This window comes from Meles meles, chromosome 5 (assembly GCF_922984935.1).
Source record: "Meles meles chromosome 5, mMelMel3.1 paternal haplotype, whole genome shotgun sequence".
In the NCBI taxonomy this organism is placed as follows: domain Eukaryota; kingdom Metazoa; phylum Chordata; class Mammalia; order Carnivora; family Mustelidae; genus Meles; species Meles meles.
In genome coordinates, this window is record NC_060070.1 from 42,192,235 (window position 1) to 42,207,893 (window position 15,659).

Consider the following 15,659-nt stretch of genomic DNA (forward strand, 5'->3'; position numbering starts at 1 on the left):
CTCCCCCTCCCCCAGTGTGTGTGCGCGGCCTCGGGCCAGCGCCCAGCCGAGCGGTGCTGGAGCCCGGGAAAGCGCGCGCGCGCGCGCCCTTGTGTGTGTATGTGTGTATGTGTGTGTGTGACAGTGTGTGTCAGGTGACTTGGGTCACGCAGTCTCTCTCTCTCTCCTCGGGGAGGAACTGCCGCGCTCCGGCTGACTCCTCCGCGGGCAGGCGGGCGGGGCGGGGAAGGGGGCTCCGGGAGCGGTGGGAACCGCGAGACCCAGACCTGGACGCCGACCGCCGCGGGGGGCGCGCGGCCCTGCCTCCGCGGGCTCCAGTGAACCTCCAGACAAAACCCCAATTCAGAAATAGGCTGCGAGCGGCAGGGGAGGAGGTTTGGCCCCCACCAGGGACCCCCGCCGCCCCCGGGACGGCCGGCCGTGGGAGCGATGAGCCAGGTGCTGGGGAAGCCGCAGCCGGAGGACGAGGACGACGACGAGGAGGATGAACTGGTGGGGCTAGCGGACTACGGGGACGGGCCCGACTCCTCGGACGCCGACCCGGACAGCGGGGCGGAGGAGGGAGGTGAGCGCGGGGTCCCCCGCCCGGCCCCACGCGCCGCGCGTCCTCAGCCTGCACCCCATCCCTTCCCTGTGTGTCTTCCAGCCCCTCGCCCGACCAGACGCGCGGGCCACCGACTTGGAAGGGATCCAGGAGAGCGGAGTTGAGAGGTGGGGGTGGGGAGGGGCGTCTGAGAAGCGACCATGGGCTGCAAAATGGGAGATCCCGGGTGCAGGCGGCGGAGGGGGGACCCGGATCCGTGGAGAGAGCAGAGAGGAAGCTTAAGGGCAGGAGGAACGTACGCTCTCTGGCCCTTTCCAGGGCTAGTACCTTCCCCACCCCTCACCCGGAGCTCTCCAAGGGTCTGGGGGGTTAGGAATGGGAGGGGACCGCCCGGCGCGCCCTGGGACCTCTCCCTGAATGCTCTGTCGAAGCCTGGTCAGATGTCGTGGCTAAAAAAGGCAGCCGGCAGCAGCGTGATTGGCAGGGTCTTCGGCAGCTGCGGGTGTCAGTCTTACCCCGTGTCGCCGCGGGAGGGGTCTTTGGGCTGCTCAGGTCTGCGGCGTCGGGGGCCCCCGTAGAGTCGCGGGGGGATACGCGCCAGTGATGTGGGAGTCACCGAGTGACCGCGGGTTTCCCGGAGTCCAGACAAATACAGTTGTTAGGACACCTTATCTCTGCTCCGTGTCACCACCTGGGCATGGCAGTGCCTGCCCTGGAGTGAGCGCGGGGCGGGGGAATACATTGCCACTCAGAAGCAAACTCTGTTTCCTGTTTAAGAAGAGGGATTTAGCAATTGCTCAGCCTGTGGGGAGGTCCTGCATTTAATTCTTTTTTTTTTTTTTTTTTCCTGCATTTAATTCTTAAGGCCTAAGGAAGTTGAGAGTCTTTCAGGATCCCTGAAAGGTTCATCTCTTTTTGTCTGTCTCCAAAGCAAGGGGGAAAAAGCCCTATATTGTAAGGTCACTTGAAAAGGTCAATAGAATAAGGCTGTTAAACAGAACATCTAGATGAAGCTGTAGGCTTCCTAGAGAAGGCGCTAACTTCTAAAAATTTCACTTAGAAGAAATTGCGGGGGAGGGGGTAAAACTACCTTTGTGAATGTTGATTTGGAAGAACTTTTATTGAAAATCCATTAAACTTTAAATTCCTATTCAAAGACTTCCTGCAGAGGAAATTGCCATTATTTTGTGTGGGGTAGGTGCTACCTTTAACTTTCAGTTAATCAGGAAGGGAGGAAAGGGGTGTGTGTGTGTGTGTGTGTGTGTGTGTGTGTGGGTGTGTGTGTGTGTGTGTGTGTGTGTGTGTGTGTGTTTTAAAGGGAAGAAAGTTAACTAAACCTTGAGCCTGATAGATGAGAAAGAAGCTTTCTAAGTCACATTTTTTCATAGCATCCTTTCTCCGAAGAGGACTTAGGCTGATTCCCCATTTGCTTAACTTGGCGTGTGCACCTGTGTGCTACTCTCTCCTGCACTTCCCATAATTGGTCCCACAGTTGAGCACGTGGCCACGTTTTTGTAGATAAAGGCTTTCAACCCTTTTGTTGGAGTCTCTAGGGCTACCTTTGGTAATTAAATTGTTCAGTCGCTTTGTTATTATTCAAATTGCTTTCGTTAGTTCCTTCTAGATTCTTAGAAGACTCTAGAGATTCAGAATGGGGATGTATTTGGAAGATATTTGAAATGGTAGACACACAATAGGGCGCATGTATGATACTCTTTTAAAAAAAGAAAAGTGACTATATTTGGGAAGAAAAGCCCTGTAATTGGATAGTTCTGAGGACCCGAGATATTCCTTGGAATGCAAAGGACCTGCTTATTTATTCTGCAGTTCTTTAAGGGGGGACGCTTTCAAAATTTGATTTGAGGACTTGAAATTGAAATGAAAGTAAAGCTTTGCCTGAGGGGTGGGATTTCCTGAACAAAGGGCTTCCCCAGAGCCCGGTCTTGAATGCTCCCCACTGCTCCTAACCTAAAGGCAAACTTCTCTGTAAGGGATGCTTTTCATTACTTCAGTAATAAAATCATCCCTCGTGAGTTCTTGGGATTAACCTGGAATCTTGCTCTAAAAGCACTGAGTATGTTTATGTGGTAAGAGGAGTGACAGATGATTATTTGCTCCTGCAGACTTTACTGAAGCTGGGTCTTTCCCCCCTCCGCCTGCTGTACATAGGTGGTCTGTTCTAAGAAGACTTCCTCTGTTACCTCAGGTTCCTGTTCTTTCCACGTATCCCTGGCTTTGATTTTGGGGTTTAGGCCTGAATGCAGAATCTCTTATCAGAGCATTCACTTTCTAGAGTGGCAGATAGTTTCCTCAGTCAGCAGTTCTACAATAACTGTACCTGACAGTGTCATGACAACTGATAGGATCCTGGGAAGTTGGGGACAAGAGTGGAGACCAGGACTTGTGACTTTAATTCCTAGAACCTCAGGTGTCACCAGAGAGTCATCTCAATTTTTAATAGGCCCTGGGCATATGTTGCATTGGAATCCTGTATTTATTTTGGTAAAATTTACATTTACCTATTCTCAAATGAAAGAAAAGGAATGCGGAGGGAAAGGGACTCTTATTCTGAGGAAAGGTGGATATGCTACATTTTGAACTGTGAACAAAGCCTTTCTTTTTTTTTAAAGAAAGATTTTATTTTTTTATTTTTAAAGATTTTATTGATTTATTTGAGAGAGAACACAAGAGGGGGGAGGGTCAGTGGGAGAAGCAGACTCCCACTGAGCAGAGAGCTGGATGGACGTGGGACGCAATTGGGGGACTCCAGAATCATGACCTGAGCTGAAGGCAGACACTTAACAAACTGAGCCACCCAGGTGCCCTGAACAAAGCATTTCTTTAATGAACACCCTTCCCCCTTTACCTTCCTCATGGACTTGATTTAATGCCTTTGCTTAGTGGAGACCTGGGGCTTTTTCCCTGGTTCAGAAATCTACCCCAGCAGGTGGGATGCAGGACTGACTAGCATCACCCAGTAAGTTGCAAAGCAGTTTATCAGGAACTGTGCAAAAGAAGGTAGATTCAAAATGGATAGTGTGAATTTCATTTCCCTTAGTCTTAGAAGGAACTTCAGATCTTATTTTTAAACTGAGGACCTTGTAAATTTTACCACAATGTGCAAAATTTAAAAACTTAGTGCAGCTAAGGTGAAACTTAAATTGCATTTCTCTGGCTTGCACTCCAACTTTTGTTCATAAATAGCTAGAGCGCTCTTCGGCAGGGTAGTTCTGTTAAGGACAGATTTGGGCACCTCTCAACCCCCCTTGGAAGGTAGTTAATCAGAGATAAGGTGAGTCTCATCCTCAGCCTCCTCACTCCAGTTAAAACTCCAGAGAGGGGAGGCAATAAATAAGCTATTAAAAACAGTCGCAGCAAATACAGTGATTGTTTTTAGACACATGGAGTTTAAATCTTTAGTAAATTACTGTGCTTTAAAAATTACAGAAACAAGGGGCGCTTGGGTGCAGTGGGTTAAGTCTCTGCCTTCAGCCCAGGTCATGATCTCAGGGTCTTGCGATCGAGTCCCACATCAGGCTCCCAGCTCAGCAGAGAGCCTGCCCACCCCCCCAACCCCGCCTGCCTCTCTCTGCCTACTTGTGATCTCTCTCTCTGTCAAATAAATTAAAGAAAAAAAAAAAATCATAGGGCGCACCTGGGTGGCTCAGTCGGTTAAGTGTTTGCCTTTGGCTCAGGTCATGTTCTCGGGGTCCTGGGATAGAGCCCTGCTTGGTGGGGAGTCTGCTGCTCCCTCTGCCCCCCCACCCCACTCATACACACGCTCTCTCTTTCTCACTCAAATAAATAGAATCTTTTAATTAAAAAAATAAAAGATCATATTTGATCAGAAAGTGAACTTGTTTTTTCCCAAAGTCCCTCTCAATTTTTAGGGAAAACTTGGCTAAGACAGCTGCTCGTCCACAGTCCAGCCAAGGTGCGGTCTATTTTCCACAGCAGCCTGTGAACTCTCTTAGGGTCTGAGGAAGTGACAGTTCAGGTGGTTACTGGAGAAACGAAAAATCAACGGTCAGCAGGTGATAGTTCCCTGATGGGTACGAAAGCAGTGAAACCACTGGTTTGCAACTGTTAATCATGAGTGTCAGTTTTTTTTTTTCTTCCTTAAAGTAATTTTAAAATTATTGGTGAATTCATCCTCTCTTTGTTCCTTGGGAGTAAGTAGAGATAGGTTATTGTTCTGATAGTGACACTGTGGCTCTGAAGTGCTAGGACTTTTCTGCAGCCACAATACGAGTTAGACCTGAGTAAGCTTTAGGAGAAGGTCAAGTTCATGGATATGTAAATCCATTTCCTTGTAATTTTTGCCTTGTCCAAAAAGAGTTGGCTTGGCTACAGCCCTGACTATGCCTAATCTCTTTGGTTTCCCTCTGGCTCTGGAAATACAGAGATACAGAAGAGTTGAAATAGATTAAATACAGAATAGTAAAAAAACGATGTGACCAAAGTCACACCTTAGGCACAGTGTTTGTTTAAATACATATGGCACAGGTGTGCGTGAGTGCGGGGGGAGGGGCAGAGGGAGAAGGAGAGAGAGTCTTAAGCTGCCTCTACGGGGAGCTGGACACAGGGCTTGATCTCATGACTCTGAGATAACAGCCTCAGCTGAAACAAGGGGTTGGATGCTCAACCGACTGTACCACCCAAGCTCCCTGAAAGCATGTTTTTATATTGGATGTTTTGTAAACATGTTTCAGTGATTCAGGGTATTACAGAATCTTGATTCTCTACTTCTATCAGAAGTCTCTCCCATTTTCGTATCAGAGCAGACATAGGGTAGTCTGATGGGGAAAAAGGAAGTGGAAACTAAGTTCTAGAGCTCCGGATAAGGAATGTAGTTCTCAGTTTAAAAGACCATCTTTGTCAGTCCCCAGCTGACTGTGTGTCCCTCTGTTTACCCTCTGCTTCAATCCGTCCCCTGACCCCATAGCTCTTGTTGGTGACACAATTTCACTTCATACCACATCGATCTTTCCTGCTCATTTTCTCACTTTCTTTGCCTCCTTTATTCATCCTTACTCCTTTTTTTTTTTTTTTTTTTTTTAACTTTTTTTGTTCTTCCTCTTCTGTGAAAGCTTTCAGGATGTCTTGTAACGGTGGCTTCCCCTGATTCTGCTGTGACACTCATGATAAATGGGCTTTTTACTCCCGGCCTAAATTGTGCAGGATGCTGTCGACTTTCTCCTCTTGAGGACCTTTTGGGGGAGACTCCAGCTCAGTTTCTCAGGGCATGGGGTGGAGGACCACAGATAACCAACCTGAACCATTCTCAGAGAATTAAAAAAGAGAAGTTCACAAGAATGTTTTCCCCTTCTTTGCAGGAGCATTAGTAAATTAGAACACATTAGAAAGGTTACTGAATATATATGTTAAGGAAATATTCATATATGGGATTTTTCTTTAGTGACCTGCCACTGTGATGTGAAAGAATTTCATAGAGAAAGATCTGGTCTTCACATATAAATAAAAACCACCTTCAAAAACTTTCATGCCTTAGAAAATATATGTTCTGTTTACATTTAATTCTTCTTACTAAGTAGTTGATCAAATGGGCAATGAATCTTTATGATTTTTGCATATTCTCTCTCTCTCTCCTTTTTTTTTTTTAAAAGATTTTATTTATTTATTTGACAGACAGAGATCACAAGCAGGCAGAGAGAGAGGAGGAGGACGAGGACGTCTCCTCGCCAAGCAGAGAGCCTGATGCAGGGCTTGATCCCAGGACCCTGGAATCATGACCTGAGTTGAAGGCAGAGGCTTTAACCCAATGAGCCACCCAGGTGCCCCTGCATATTCTCTTATTAATGACATTATTCATATATTTAATTCTCACTAGGATGGAATTTCTTCTTGAGCTCCTGGGTCTTTTTTTTTTTTTTTTTTTTAATTAAATAGACTCTACACCCAATGTGGGACTTGAACTCATGACCCTGAGATCAAGAGTGGCATAGTCCATGGAGCCAGCCAGTCACCCCTGAGCTCCTGAGTCTTGAATGTATAAGTAGTTCCATTGATCAGAAATGTAAAGTTTCGCAGATAATGTGGCAAAGAGAAACAAACCAGAGGCCTCGTCCTAAAAGCATAAGTAAATAGAAGCTTAAGCCTTGGATGACCCCACAGAATACTAATAGCAAAGAAATTCTAGCTTTCCGTTAAGGCCATGTGAGCTTCTTAAGGAAGCCACATTCCACAAAAGGCCCTCTTATCACCTAGGCTTGGGCTGGGGTAAAAAAAAGAAGAGTGGGTGCACATGTATACACAGACTGATAGGTAAGGCTTATGGGCCAGGGGGCATGTATGGGGTCATACAGCTGGTATGTGGCAGAACTGGGACTTGAACCCCGTTTTGTTACTATCCCAGTACTATTTAAACCATTCCACTTGCCATCACTTTGCCACTGTGTTTTCTAATTTTTCATTAAATCTCTGTTTCGTTTTCCCATTTTGGACCCGTTCAAAGGTGTCAGCTCTTGGCAAACATTCCTTAATTAGAATAGTTCTCAATTGTATAATATTTCAGAATTTATGAAGTGTGTGTCCTGTGATGTCTCCTTCTCGTCTGAGAGACCACGTGAGCTTAAGAAGGTAAGGCTAATCCTGTTAGAACTGTGTCAGGCCTTGAGTTCCCATTTTCCTGATCTCTGGTTCCTTCTTCGCTGTGAACATTCCCAACCCACAGACCAGCCAGGTGTGGCCCCCAGGCAGCCACATACTTAAGGCACTGATGCGTCTTTCCCTTTCTTGTGTATTTATAAGACCTATTGGTTTTTGACAGGGATCTGCCAGTTACTGATGAAGTAATTAGCTTGCAGGTCCGGTTCCATGGCCCCTGCCCATAATGCTGTTCCTTGGATGGTTGAGTCTCCCTGGGGTTTCCAGCAGTCTCATTACAAAGCCAGGGTATTTGGAAAATTGGGGAGCTCACAAGTACAGTGCAAGATAGGTAAGGTATGTTCAGTGTCCCTAACTGCAGTAGATAAACTACCTAGGCAGAAAGCTCATACTCTTGATACTCAAGTGCTGATCTGGGCCAATGTCAGATAGGAAGTGTCTTTTTAAAGCTTCAGTTAATTTAGCTTCCAATTCTGCTTAGTCACTTTCATGCAGTTATCCCAACCAACAAACATCTATTGAGTATTTATTGCGGTAAGCACTGAAGCCTAAGTTTTTACATCTGGAAAGGATACAGGTTAGTGCCTTGACGATTAGAGGTGGCCCTCTGTGCTATGCAGGTGGTTAGTGAGTGAGAACTGGGTGGTAAGAGGTTGGAGCAGGCTGGTTTGAGCCAGTTCATGGTGGCCAAGGCTAAAACCTCTCACAATTCCCTCACCCCCAGGCAACGAGATTAGGGGAAAAACCAGCAATTGAGGCATGAATGGCCTCAGCGACCTTCATTCCCACTTCAGACCTGCCGGTGACCTCTTGTTACTGTTCTCCCCAGGCTCTGGATACTTTTCTGACCTGAGCTGCAGGCAGACAGGCACCCCAGAACCCACAACTTTAAATATCCGTTCAGCCTCTTTCCATTTACCCTCTTTGTGAATGGGCCTTTGTTAGCTTGGTCTGCCAGCTTGGGAACTCGGGACTTCTTTCTCCCTTATCATATGTGTCCAGGGGATCACTAAATACTATGAGTCAGTTTGAACTTCTCACAGATCTGTTCCTTCTGACCGTTTCCACCGTCTGTGCCTTAGTTCTTTCATTTCTCGTTTGTGTTCTAGAATAACCTAACTGCTGTCAGAAGAGGAAAAAACTTTCCCTCTATTCTCTTAAATTCTGAATTGAGAGCCTGCAAATTAAACTGACAAAAGGTGGATTAACAAGAGAAAACCAGATTTAATTATGTACTAATGCATGAGAGTTCACAGAAAGTGCAATTTAGGTGTTTAGAGGGGTGTCTGGCTCAGTTGGAAGGGCGCGTGGCTCTTGATCTCATGCTGGGAGTAGAACTTACTCAAATAAATAAACTTAAAAAAAAAAGAGGTACTTAGATTTCTGGCTTTATTACTATCTTAATAGAGGATAAGGAGGGGGCGGGGGCCAGTTCTGGGAGAATGAGTGACTTCTTGGAAGGGAGTTGGGGAAAGGGCATTTATGGAAAAACAAATGACTTTTTGGAAAGATAAACGGGCCCACAGGAGAACAGCTGGGAGATAGGAGAGTTTGGGGACCATGTCTGTTTGGGTGTGGTGCCAGCTTCTCTTCTGTCTCAATCTGTCTTCACCCAAGAGAAGATGAGAGTTGCTTCTAAGAAGGAGATTTATGGCAATTGAGTTCTTTTGGGAGGCTCTGCTTTAGGGAAATAAGGGATTTCAGGGACTACAGTATCTTTGACTCAGTATAATTTTTATGGCACAGTGTTATTCTAGACCCCTTCACTATCTCCCCACTGACCCCCCTCTAGGGGGTCTCTTTCTGGAGTGAACCTCTTGAAGTGTAAATCTGATCATGTTAGTCTCCTCTTAAAATCCTTAGTGATTCCCTCATGGCTTTCAAAGCAAAATCCAGACTTCCTAGCATCTCATTCATGAGGTAGCAGAGTCTGGCAGTGGTTGACAAAATATTTTTGACCATGGTCCACAATAAAAAATGTGTTTATATTGTGAACCAGCACCACATATGTGTAAGTAGACTTGGAAGAGTTTTGCTAGCAGTATATACTCCTATTATACATGATGTACTCTGGTATTTCCCAGTCTCTTCTGTTTTCTTTGTTGCAGTTTTTGTTTGCTGGGAGCTAACAGACTTCTCTATCAACAAAGCTATTCAAAGATATTTATTGGACTCACGCCACATGCTTTGTAATTTGTCTGGGTATATGTGGTACAGACAATAAACAAGTAAACAGACAAGAAGACAAATGTATAAAGTAAAAAGATAGTTTTGTATAGTGATAAGTATTTTTTCTTTAAGATTTGTTTATATGAGGGGTGCCTAGGTGGCTCAGTGGGTTAAGCCTCTGCCTTCGGCTCAGGTCATGATCTCAGGGTCCTGGGATCGAGCCCCGCATCAGACTCTGCTCAGCAGGGAGCCTGCTTCCCCCTTTCTCTCTGCCTGCCTCTCTGCCTACTTGTGATATCTCTCTCTCTCTGTCAAATAAATAAATAAAATCCTTTAAAAAAAAAGATTTATTTATATGAGAGAGAGAGGGAGAGTGGGCAGGAAGAGGGGCAGAGGGAGAGAATCTTAAGCATGTGGCCCAGTCACAGAGGAGCCCAGATGTTGTGCTCAATCTCATGACCCTGAGACCATGACCTGAGCCAAAATCAAGAGTTGGTGGCTTAACCAACTGAGCCACCCAGGTGCTCCCAGTGATAAGTACTATTAAGACACAGGGTTGGGGCGCCTGGGTGGCTCAGTCTTTAAGCACCTGCCTTTGGCTCAGGTCATGATCCCAGAGTTCTGGGATCCCTCACCGGGCAGGAAGCCTGCTTCTCCCTCTCCCATTCCCTCTGCTTGTGTTCCCTTTCTGTCAAATAAATAAATCCTAAAAAAAAAAAAAAAAAAAGACACAGGGTTGTCAGGAAGTGATGGGGTCTGATTCAGCTGAGAGGAGGTAAAATTGCTGCTGGGGTGAGTGGGAAGAAAGCTAAGGGATGCCTTTCAGGTGGAGAGAGTTAGATGTCCAGGGTGAGGAACCGGAAGGCCAGTGTGGTTACAGGATAGGGAACTAGTAGGGAGGATGAACAGGGCACAGGATGAGAGGGTGGCCCATGTAGGGCCTTTGCAGAAAGAAGGTGTTTGGATTTTATTCTAAATGCTGTGGGAAGGAAGTCACTAGACAATGTGCAGCCTTTTCTTGTCTTTAAACTATATTCCTTAAACTCCCGGAAAGCCAGAATCTCTTTCTGGCACAACCTTTCCTTCATTCATCTATTTCCACCTCCTTTTCTTTAAGACTCAGCTTTTTCTCCAGGGAGTCCTCTTTCTGAGCCCGTGAACACCTCTGTAACAATGCACTGTAATTGTCAGGGTTTTTTTTTTCCTTTTTTTTTTTTTTGTTTTGGTCTGTTTTCTTCTCTAATCACTAAGGAATGAATCTTTCTTTGTGTCTGCAGCCTGTGTCTCAGCCCCCTGTAACACTTGGCAGAGGATCAGGGCACCTTTATGAAACTGAACAAACGGCCCTCTGGTAAATTTCACCTCTCCCAGCAACTTCCTCCACTCCCGCTGACACTTTTAAAGGGCCTTCCCTGGGATTCCATCTCCAGGCCCAAATCCTGTGGTTCCTTTGTGATCTAAAAACGTTAGCCCTGGGGCGCCTGGGTGGCTCAGTGGGTTAAAGCCTCTGCCTTCAGCTCAGGTCATGATCTCAGGGTCCTGGGATGGAGCCCCGCATCGGGCTCTCTGCTCCGCAGGGAGCCTGCTTCCTCCTCTCTCTCTGCCTGCCTCTCTGCCTGCTTGTGATTTCTGTCTGTCAAATCAATAAAATATTTAAAAAAAATAAAAATAAAAACGTTAGCCCTTAGCTTGTAGGGCTCATCCTTCATTCTCTTCTTTTCACCTTTCTCAGGATATTCTTAGGCAGAGAGGCAGGCAGAGAGAGAGAGAGAGAGAGAGAGAGAGAGAGAGAGAGGAGGAAGCAGGCTCCCCGCTGAGCAGAGAGCCTGATGCGGGACTCCATCCCAGGACCCTGGGATCATGACCTGAGCTGAAGGCAGAGGCTTTAACCCGCTGAGCCACCCAGGCGCCCTCTCAGGATATTCTTGAGCGAGCGGTGATGCACAGGGAAAGTTTAATGGGGAGAGCCAGGTGGCCAGGAGGCTAGCTGGGTGCTGCATTTCCCGAGGTGTGTTCCCTGCTATCACTCCCCGAGTGGGTGAGAGCCTCTGGGAAACCCCACAGGGTTTCAGAAGCAGAGACACTTAAGGGGAGGTGGGAGATGATAAGAGGAGAGATTTTTTTTTTTAAAGATTTATTTATTTATTTATTTGACAGACAGAGATCAAAGTAGGCAGAGAGGCAGGCAGCAACAGAGAGCCCGATGCAGGGCTCGGTCATGACCTGAGCTGAAGGCAGAGGCTATAACCCACTGAGCCACACAGGTGCCCCGAGATTTTTTTTTTAAATATACACGATCTATATCAGACCCTAGAGGCCTGTCATGCTGGAAAGTAATGGCAAATCAATTTTTCCTTTATTTTATTTATTTTCTAAAGTAATCTCTACACCCAGCATGGGTTTCAAACTCATGACCCCAAGATCAAGACTCACATGCTCTACTGACTGAGCTAGCCAGGGGCCCCAAAGGAGGGATTTTTGTGGGCAGCCCTCTGTGATATAAGAAACTGGTCCATAGCAGTGGGTAACAAAGTTTTTTTGACTGTGGGTCACGTACCACATACATTTATGTTGTGAAGCAGGATCACATATGCCTCAGTAAATCTAAAAGAGTTTTGCTTGCAGTATGTACTCTTACTACGCATGGCGTTCTCTATTTCCTAGTCTCTTGTGTTTTCTGTGCTGCAGTTTTTGTTGAATGCCATCTAACTGTTGGCTACAACTCTAGGTGAGGATTCCACCACATACTAACCCTGTGACCTTGGGCATGTTCCTTCCCCAGATTGCTCAGGTGCAAAACAGACTTGTACCTCCTCATTGCCGGGGGGAATGGGGGATGTGCGGGGAGGAGCAGGGGGTCCAAGTTTGCAGAAATGTCTAGCAAGGTACCTGGCATGTGTCCATACCAGCTAAATGTAAAATGCATCTTCCTGGGTCTGAGGGGTCTCCACGGAGTTGATGGAGTTGATCTGGCCCCCTTTTGCCCAGCACTTTATGGTTGGTGGCCGATGCTTGAACTTGGCAGGGAGAAGGTAAACACTTCCAACTCTGTGTGTACGTTGTAGCGGTATGTGCTTCTCACTTCCCAGCCAGTCTGTATGTAAACTAGCACATACACCACCTCCTCTCTACACGGTGACCTTCCATAACCTCCCACTCTCCCAGGAGAAGGAGGGGGTCCCCTGCATGGCCATACCACGTTGACACTTGCAGACCCTGATGAAGGGAAGTTAAAATCTACACTGATATCTGGTAGTATAAATTGGGAAGAGGTAAAAACATGTATAAACACAATATTTTTGTGCTTATACATCATTTAAAGTAGACTTTTGCTTTCTTTGATTGGATGGAGTGGAGGCATAGACTTTGGGATGGGCCAGCCCTCACTTTGAATGTTGACCTTCCTGAGCCTGTGATTTCTTTACCTGTGCAATGGAGATAATACTATGTATTCCTGAAAGAGTTGAATGGGGTGAAGTGTGGTGAGTGCCTAGTACAGGACTTGGCATATGGAAGGTACTTCATATGTAGTTGTTGAGTTTGCATGCGTGTGTTCCTGTTCTATGGAAGGCATGTGCCTTTGCCTAAGCTTTGAGCTCTGCTCTTCTCAGAGAGCCTCCTTTCCCCATCAACCCCATCCAAATCCTGCACTGCTTTGTCTGCACTCATAACCCTTATAATGCACCGAGTTCCTTCCCACTCCCCATAGGCATTTCTCCTACACTTGGCATTGATCTAACACTAGTTGTTTGTGAGGCAATAATAGAACAACTATAGCTTTTGATGTTTCCATTTTTGTCCTTGAGAATACATTTACAAATCTTTTTTGTCAGTTACTCTTTTTTATTTTTATTTACTTTAAATTTTTTGTTTAAAGATTTTATTTATTTATTTGACAGAGAAAAAGAGGGAGAGAGCACAAGCAGGGGGAGTGGCAGGCAGAGGGAGAGAGAGAAGCAGACTCCCCGTTGAGCAGGGAGCCCAATGTGGGGCTCGAACCCAGAACCCTGGGATCATGACCTGAACAGAAGGCAGTTGCTTAATCGACTGAGCCACCAGGTGCCCTGAGAATACATTTTTTTTAATTTTTAATTTTAATTTTAATTAATTAATTTATTTTTTAAAAGATTTTCTTTATTTATTTGACAGACAGATCACAAGTAGGCAGAGAGGCAGGCAGAGAGAGAGGAGAAGCAGGCTCCCTGCTGAGCAGAGAGCCCCATTCGGAGCTCGATCCCAGGACTCTGGGATCATGACCTGAGCTGAAGGCAGAGGCTTTAACCCACTGAGCTACCCAGGTGCCCGTGAATACATTTTTTTTTTTAAAGATTTTATTTATTTATTTGACAGACAGAGATCACAAGTAGGCAGAGAGGCAGGCAGAGAGAGAGAGGAGGAAGCAGGCTCCCCACCGAGCAGAGAGCCCGATTTGGGGCTCGATCCCAGGACCCTAGGATCATGACCTGAGCCAAAGACAGAGGCTTTAACCCACTGAGCCACCCAGGTGCCCCTACATTTTTTTTTAAGTGCTGTATTGAGGGGGCTCCTGGATGGCTCAGTCAGTTAAGCCACCAACTCTTGGTTTTGGTTCAGGTCATGATCTCAGGGTCCTGGGATCGAGCCCTGTGTCAGGCTCCATGCTCAGTGGGGTCTGCTTGAGAATTTCTATCCCTTTCCCTCTGCCCCTCCCCCCTCTTGCATGCTCTCTGTCTACCTAACTAAATCTTTTTTTTTTTTTTAAAGCTCTACTGAGGTATAGTTAACGTAAAATTAAGTACACTTATTTGATAAGTTTTGACATATGCGTACACCTGTGAAACCATCACTGTAGCCAAGAACATACACATTACCCCTAAAAGTTTTCTTACACACCATCAAGGTCGCTCCCTCTGACGCCTTCTCACTACCTCTTGCCATTTCCCAGGCAACCACTGATCTGCTACTTGTCACTATAGATGAGTCTACAGTTTTTAGAACTTTATGTAAATTGAATCACAGAGTATGTCTTTTTCAGCTGGCGTCTTTCACTCAGCATAAAATCATTTTGATATTCACCCATGTTATATGTGTCAGTAGTTTACTTTTATTGCTGAGATGCACCGTAATTTATTTATCCATTCGCCTGCTGATGGACATTTGGGTTTCTTTCTTTTTTAAGATTTTATTTATTTATTTGACAGAGAGACAGCAAGAGAGGGAATACAAGCAGGGGAACTCGGGGAGGAAGAAGCAGGCCTTCTGGGGAGCAAGGAGCCCAATGCAGGGCTCGATCCCAGCACCTGAGCCAAAGGCAGACACTTAATGACTGAGCCACCCAGGTGCCCCTTGTGAATATTTTAATTATACTTAACTTGGAAGTTTACTCTGACTCCTTATGAACTCCGCTTCTTCAGCTATATGTTCGGGTACATGAATATTAGACTTTTGAGGAAATGTCTGGAGGGAAGATAGTACTGCTTCCCCCTGTTGAACTCCACGAACTGTAGTGAGAGTTAAGGAAGGGCAGTACACTTGGAGCATGGCATGTGGTGCTCCCTGTTGCTGCTGGGCATTCTGAGCCCCTGGAGCACTGCCATCCCCCTCATACCCAAACTTTATAGTCACTGCTCTTACCTGAAATAGGTACTGGGTGGGTGGGTGGGTGGCGGTAGTGCACAGAGTTTATCTGTTGGCTTTTCTCATTATGATTCTCCAAATAACAACCCTGTTTGTTGTCTTCATGTCCCTCCTTGTTTGGGCTTCCACCAGTTCTACCTTCTGCAGCAGAACCCTACCATTCCTCGTCAAGGGCTGCAGGTTCCCTCTTCAGTCTGACCTTTGTGTCTCTTAGGGTTTTCTCTGTGATCTGGCAACTTTGAGAGGTGGTGGTGGTGGTTTTGTTTTAAGCTCAGATATTTATGTTTATTTGTTCGTCTATTTATTTACGGTTTATACCTTTTCTGTTAACTTTTAGGGATTCGCTGTGGGAGGGAAGGTTGTGACATGTTACCAGTCTGAAAATTTTAAGACTGGAAGCCCTGTTTTCTTTTTTAATTTATGTTCTGCTTTTGCTAGGATTGACTTGTAATGACAGTACTGTGAGTGAGTAGCATATAATGACTGATGAAGAAGCAGCAGCTGGTGACTTGTTCGGGTGTGTTTTTTCTACAGAAGCATTATTGCTTCTATAGTATATCATCAGCAGATTGTTGAATTGGGTTAAGTTGAACTGGAAAAGAGTGTGTGGGTAGGGTGGGAGTAAAATGGTGCTTATAGTAGAATAGCAACAGTGCACATCTGAAGCGGCTTATTTTTTCTTTTTTTTTTCAGTTTTATTTAT

At 45.8% G+C, this 15,659-nt stretch overlaps 1 protein-coding gene across 1 annotated transcript in view; it reads left to right on the forward strand.

Annotated features, from left to right (window-relative positions):
- Positions 1 to 15,659, forward strand: part of RRAGD (Ras related GTP binding D) — a 38,890-nt gene continuing 23,231 nt past the window's right edge. The window contains exon 1 of the mRNA XM_046006655.1: positions 1 to 565. Within this exon, the coding sequence (XP_045862611.1) occupies positions 430 to 565 (136 nt within the window). The 5' untranslated portion in view covers positions 1 to 429. The remainder of the gene's footprint in view (positions 566 to 15,659) is intronic.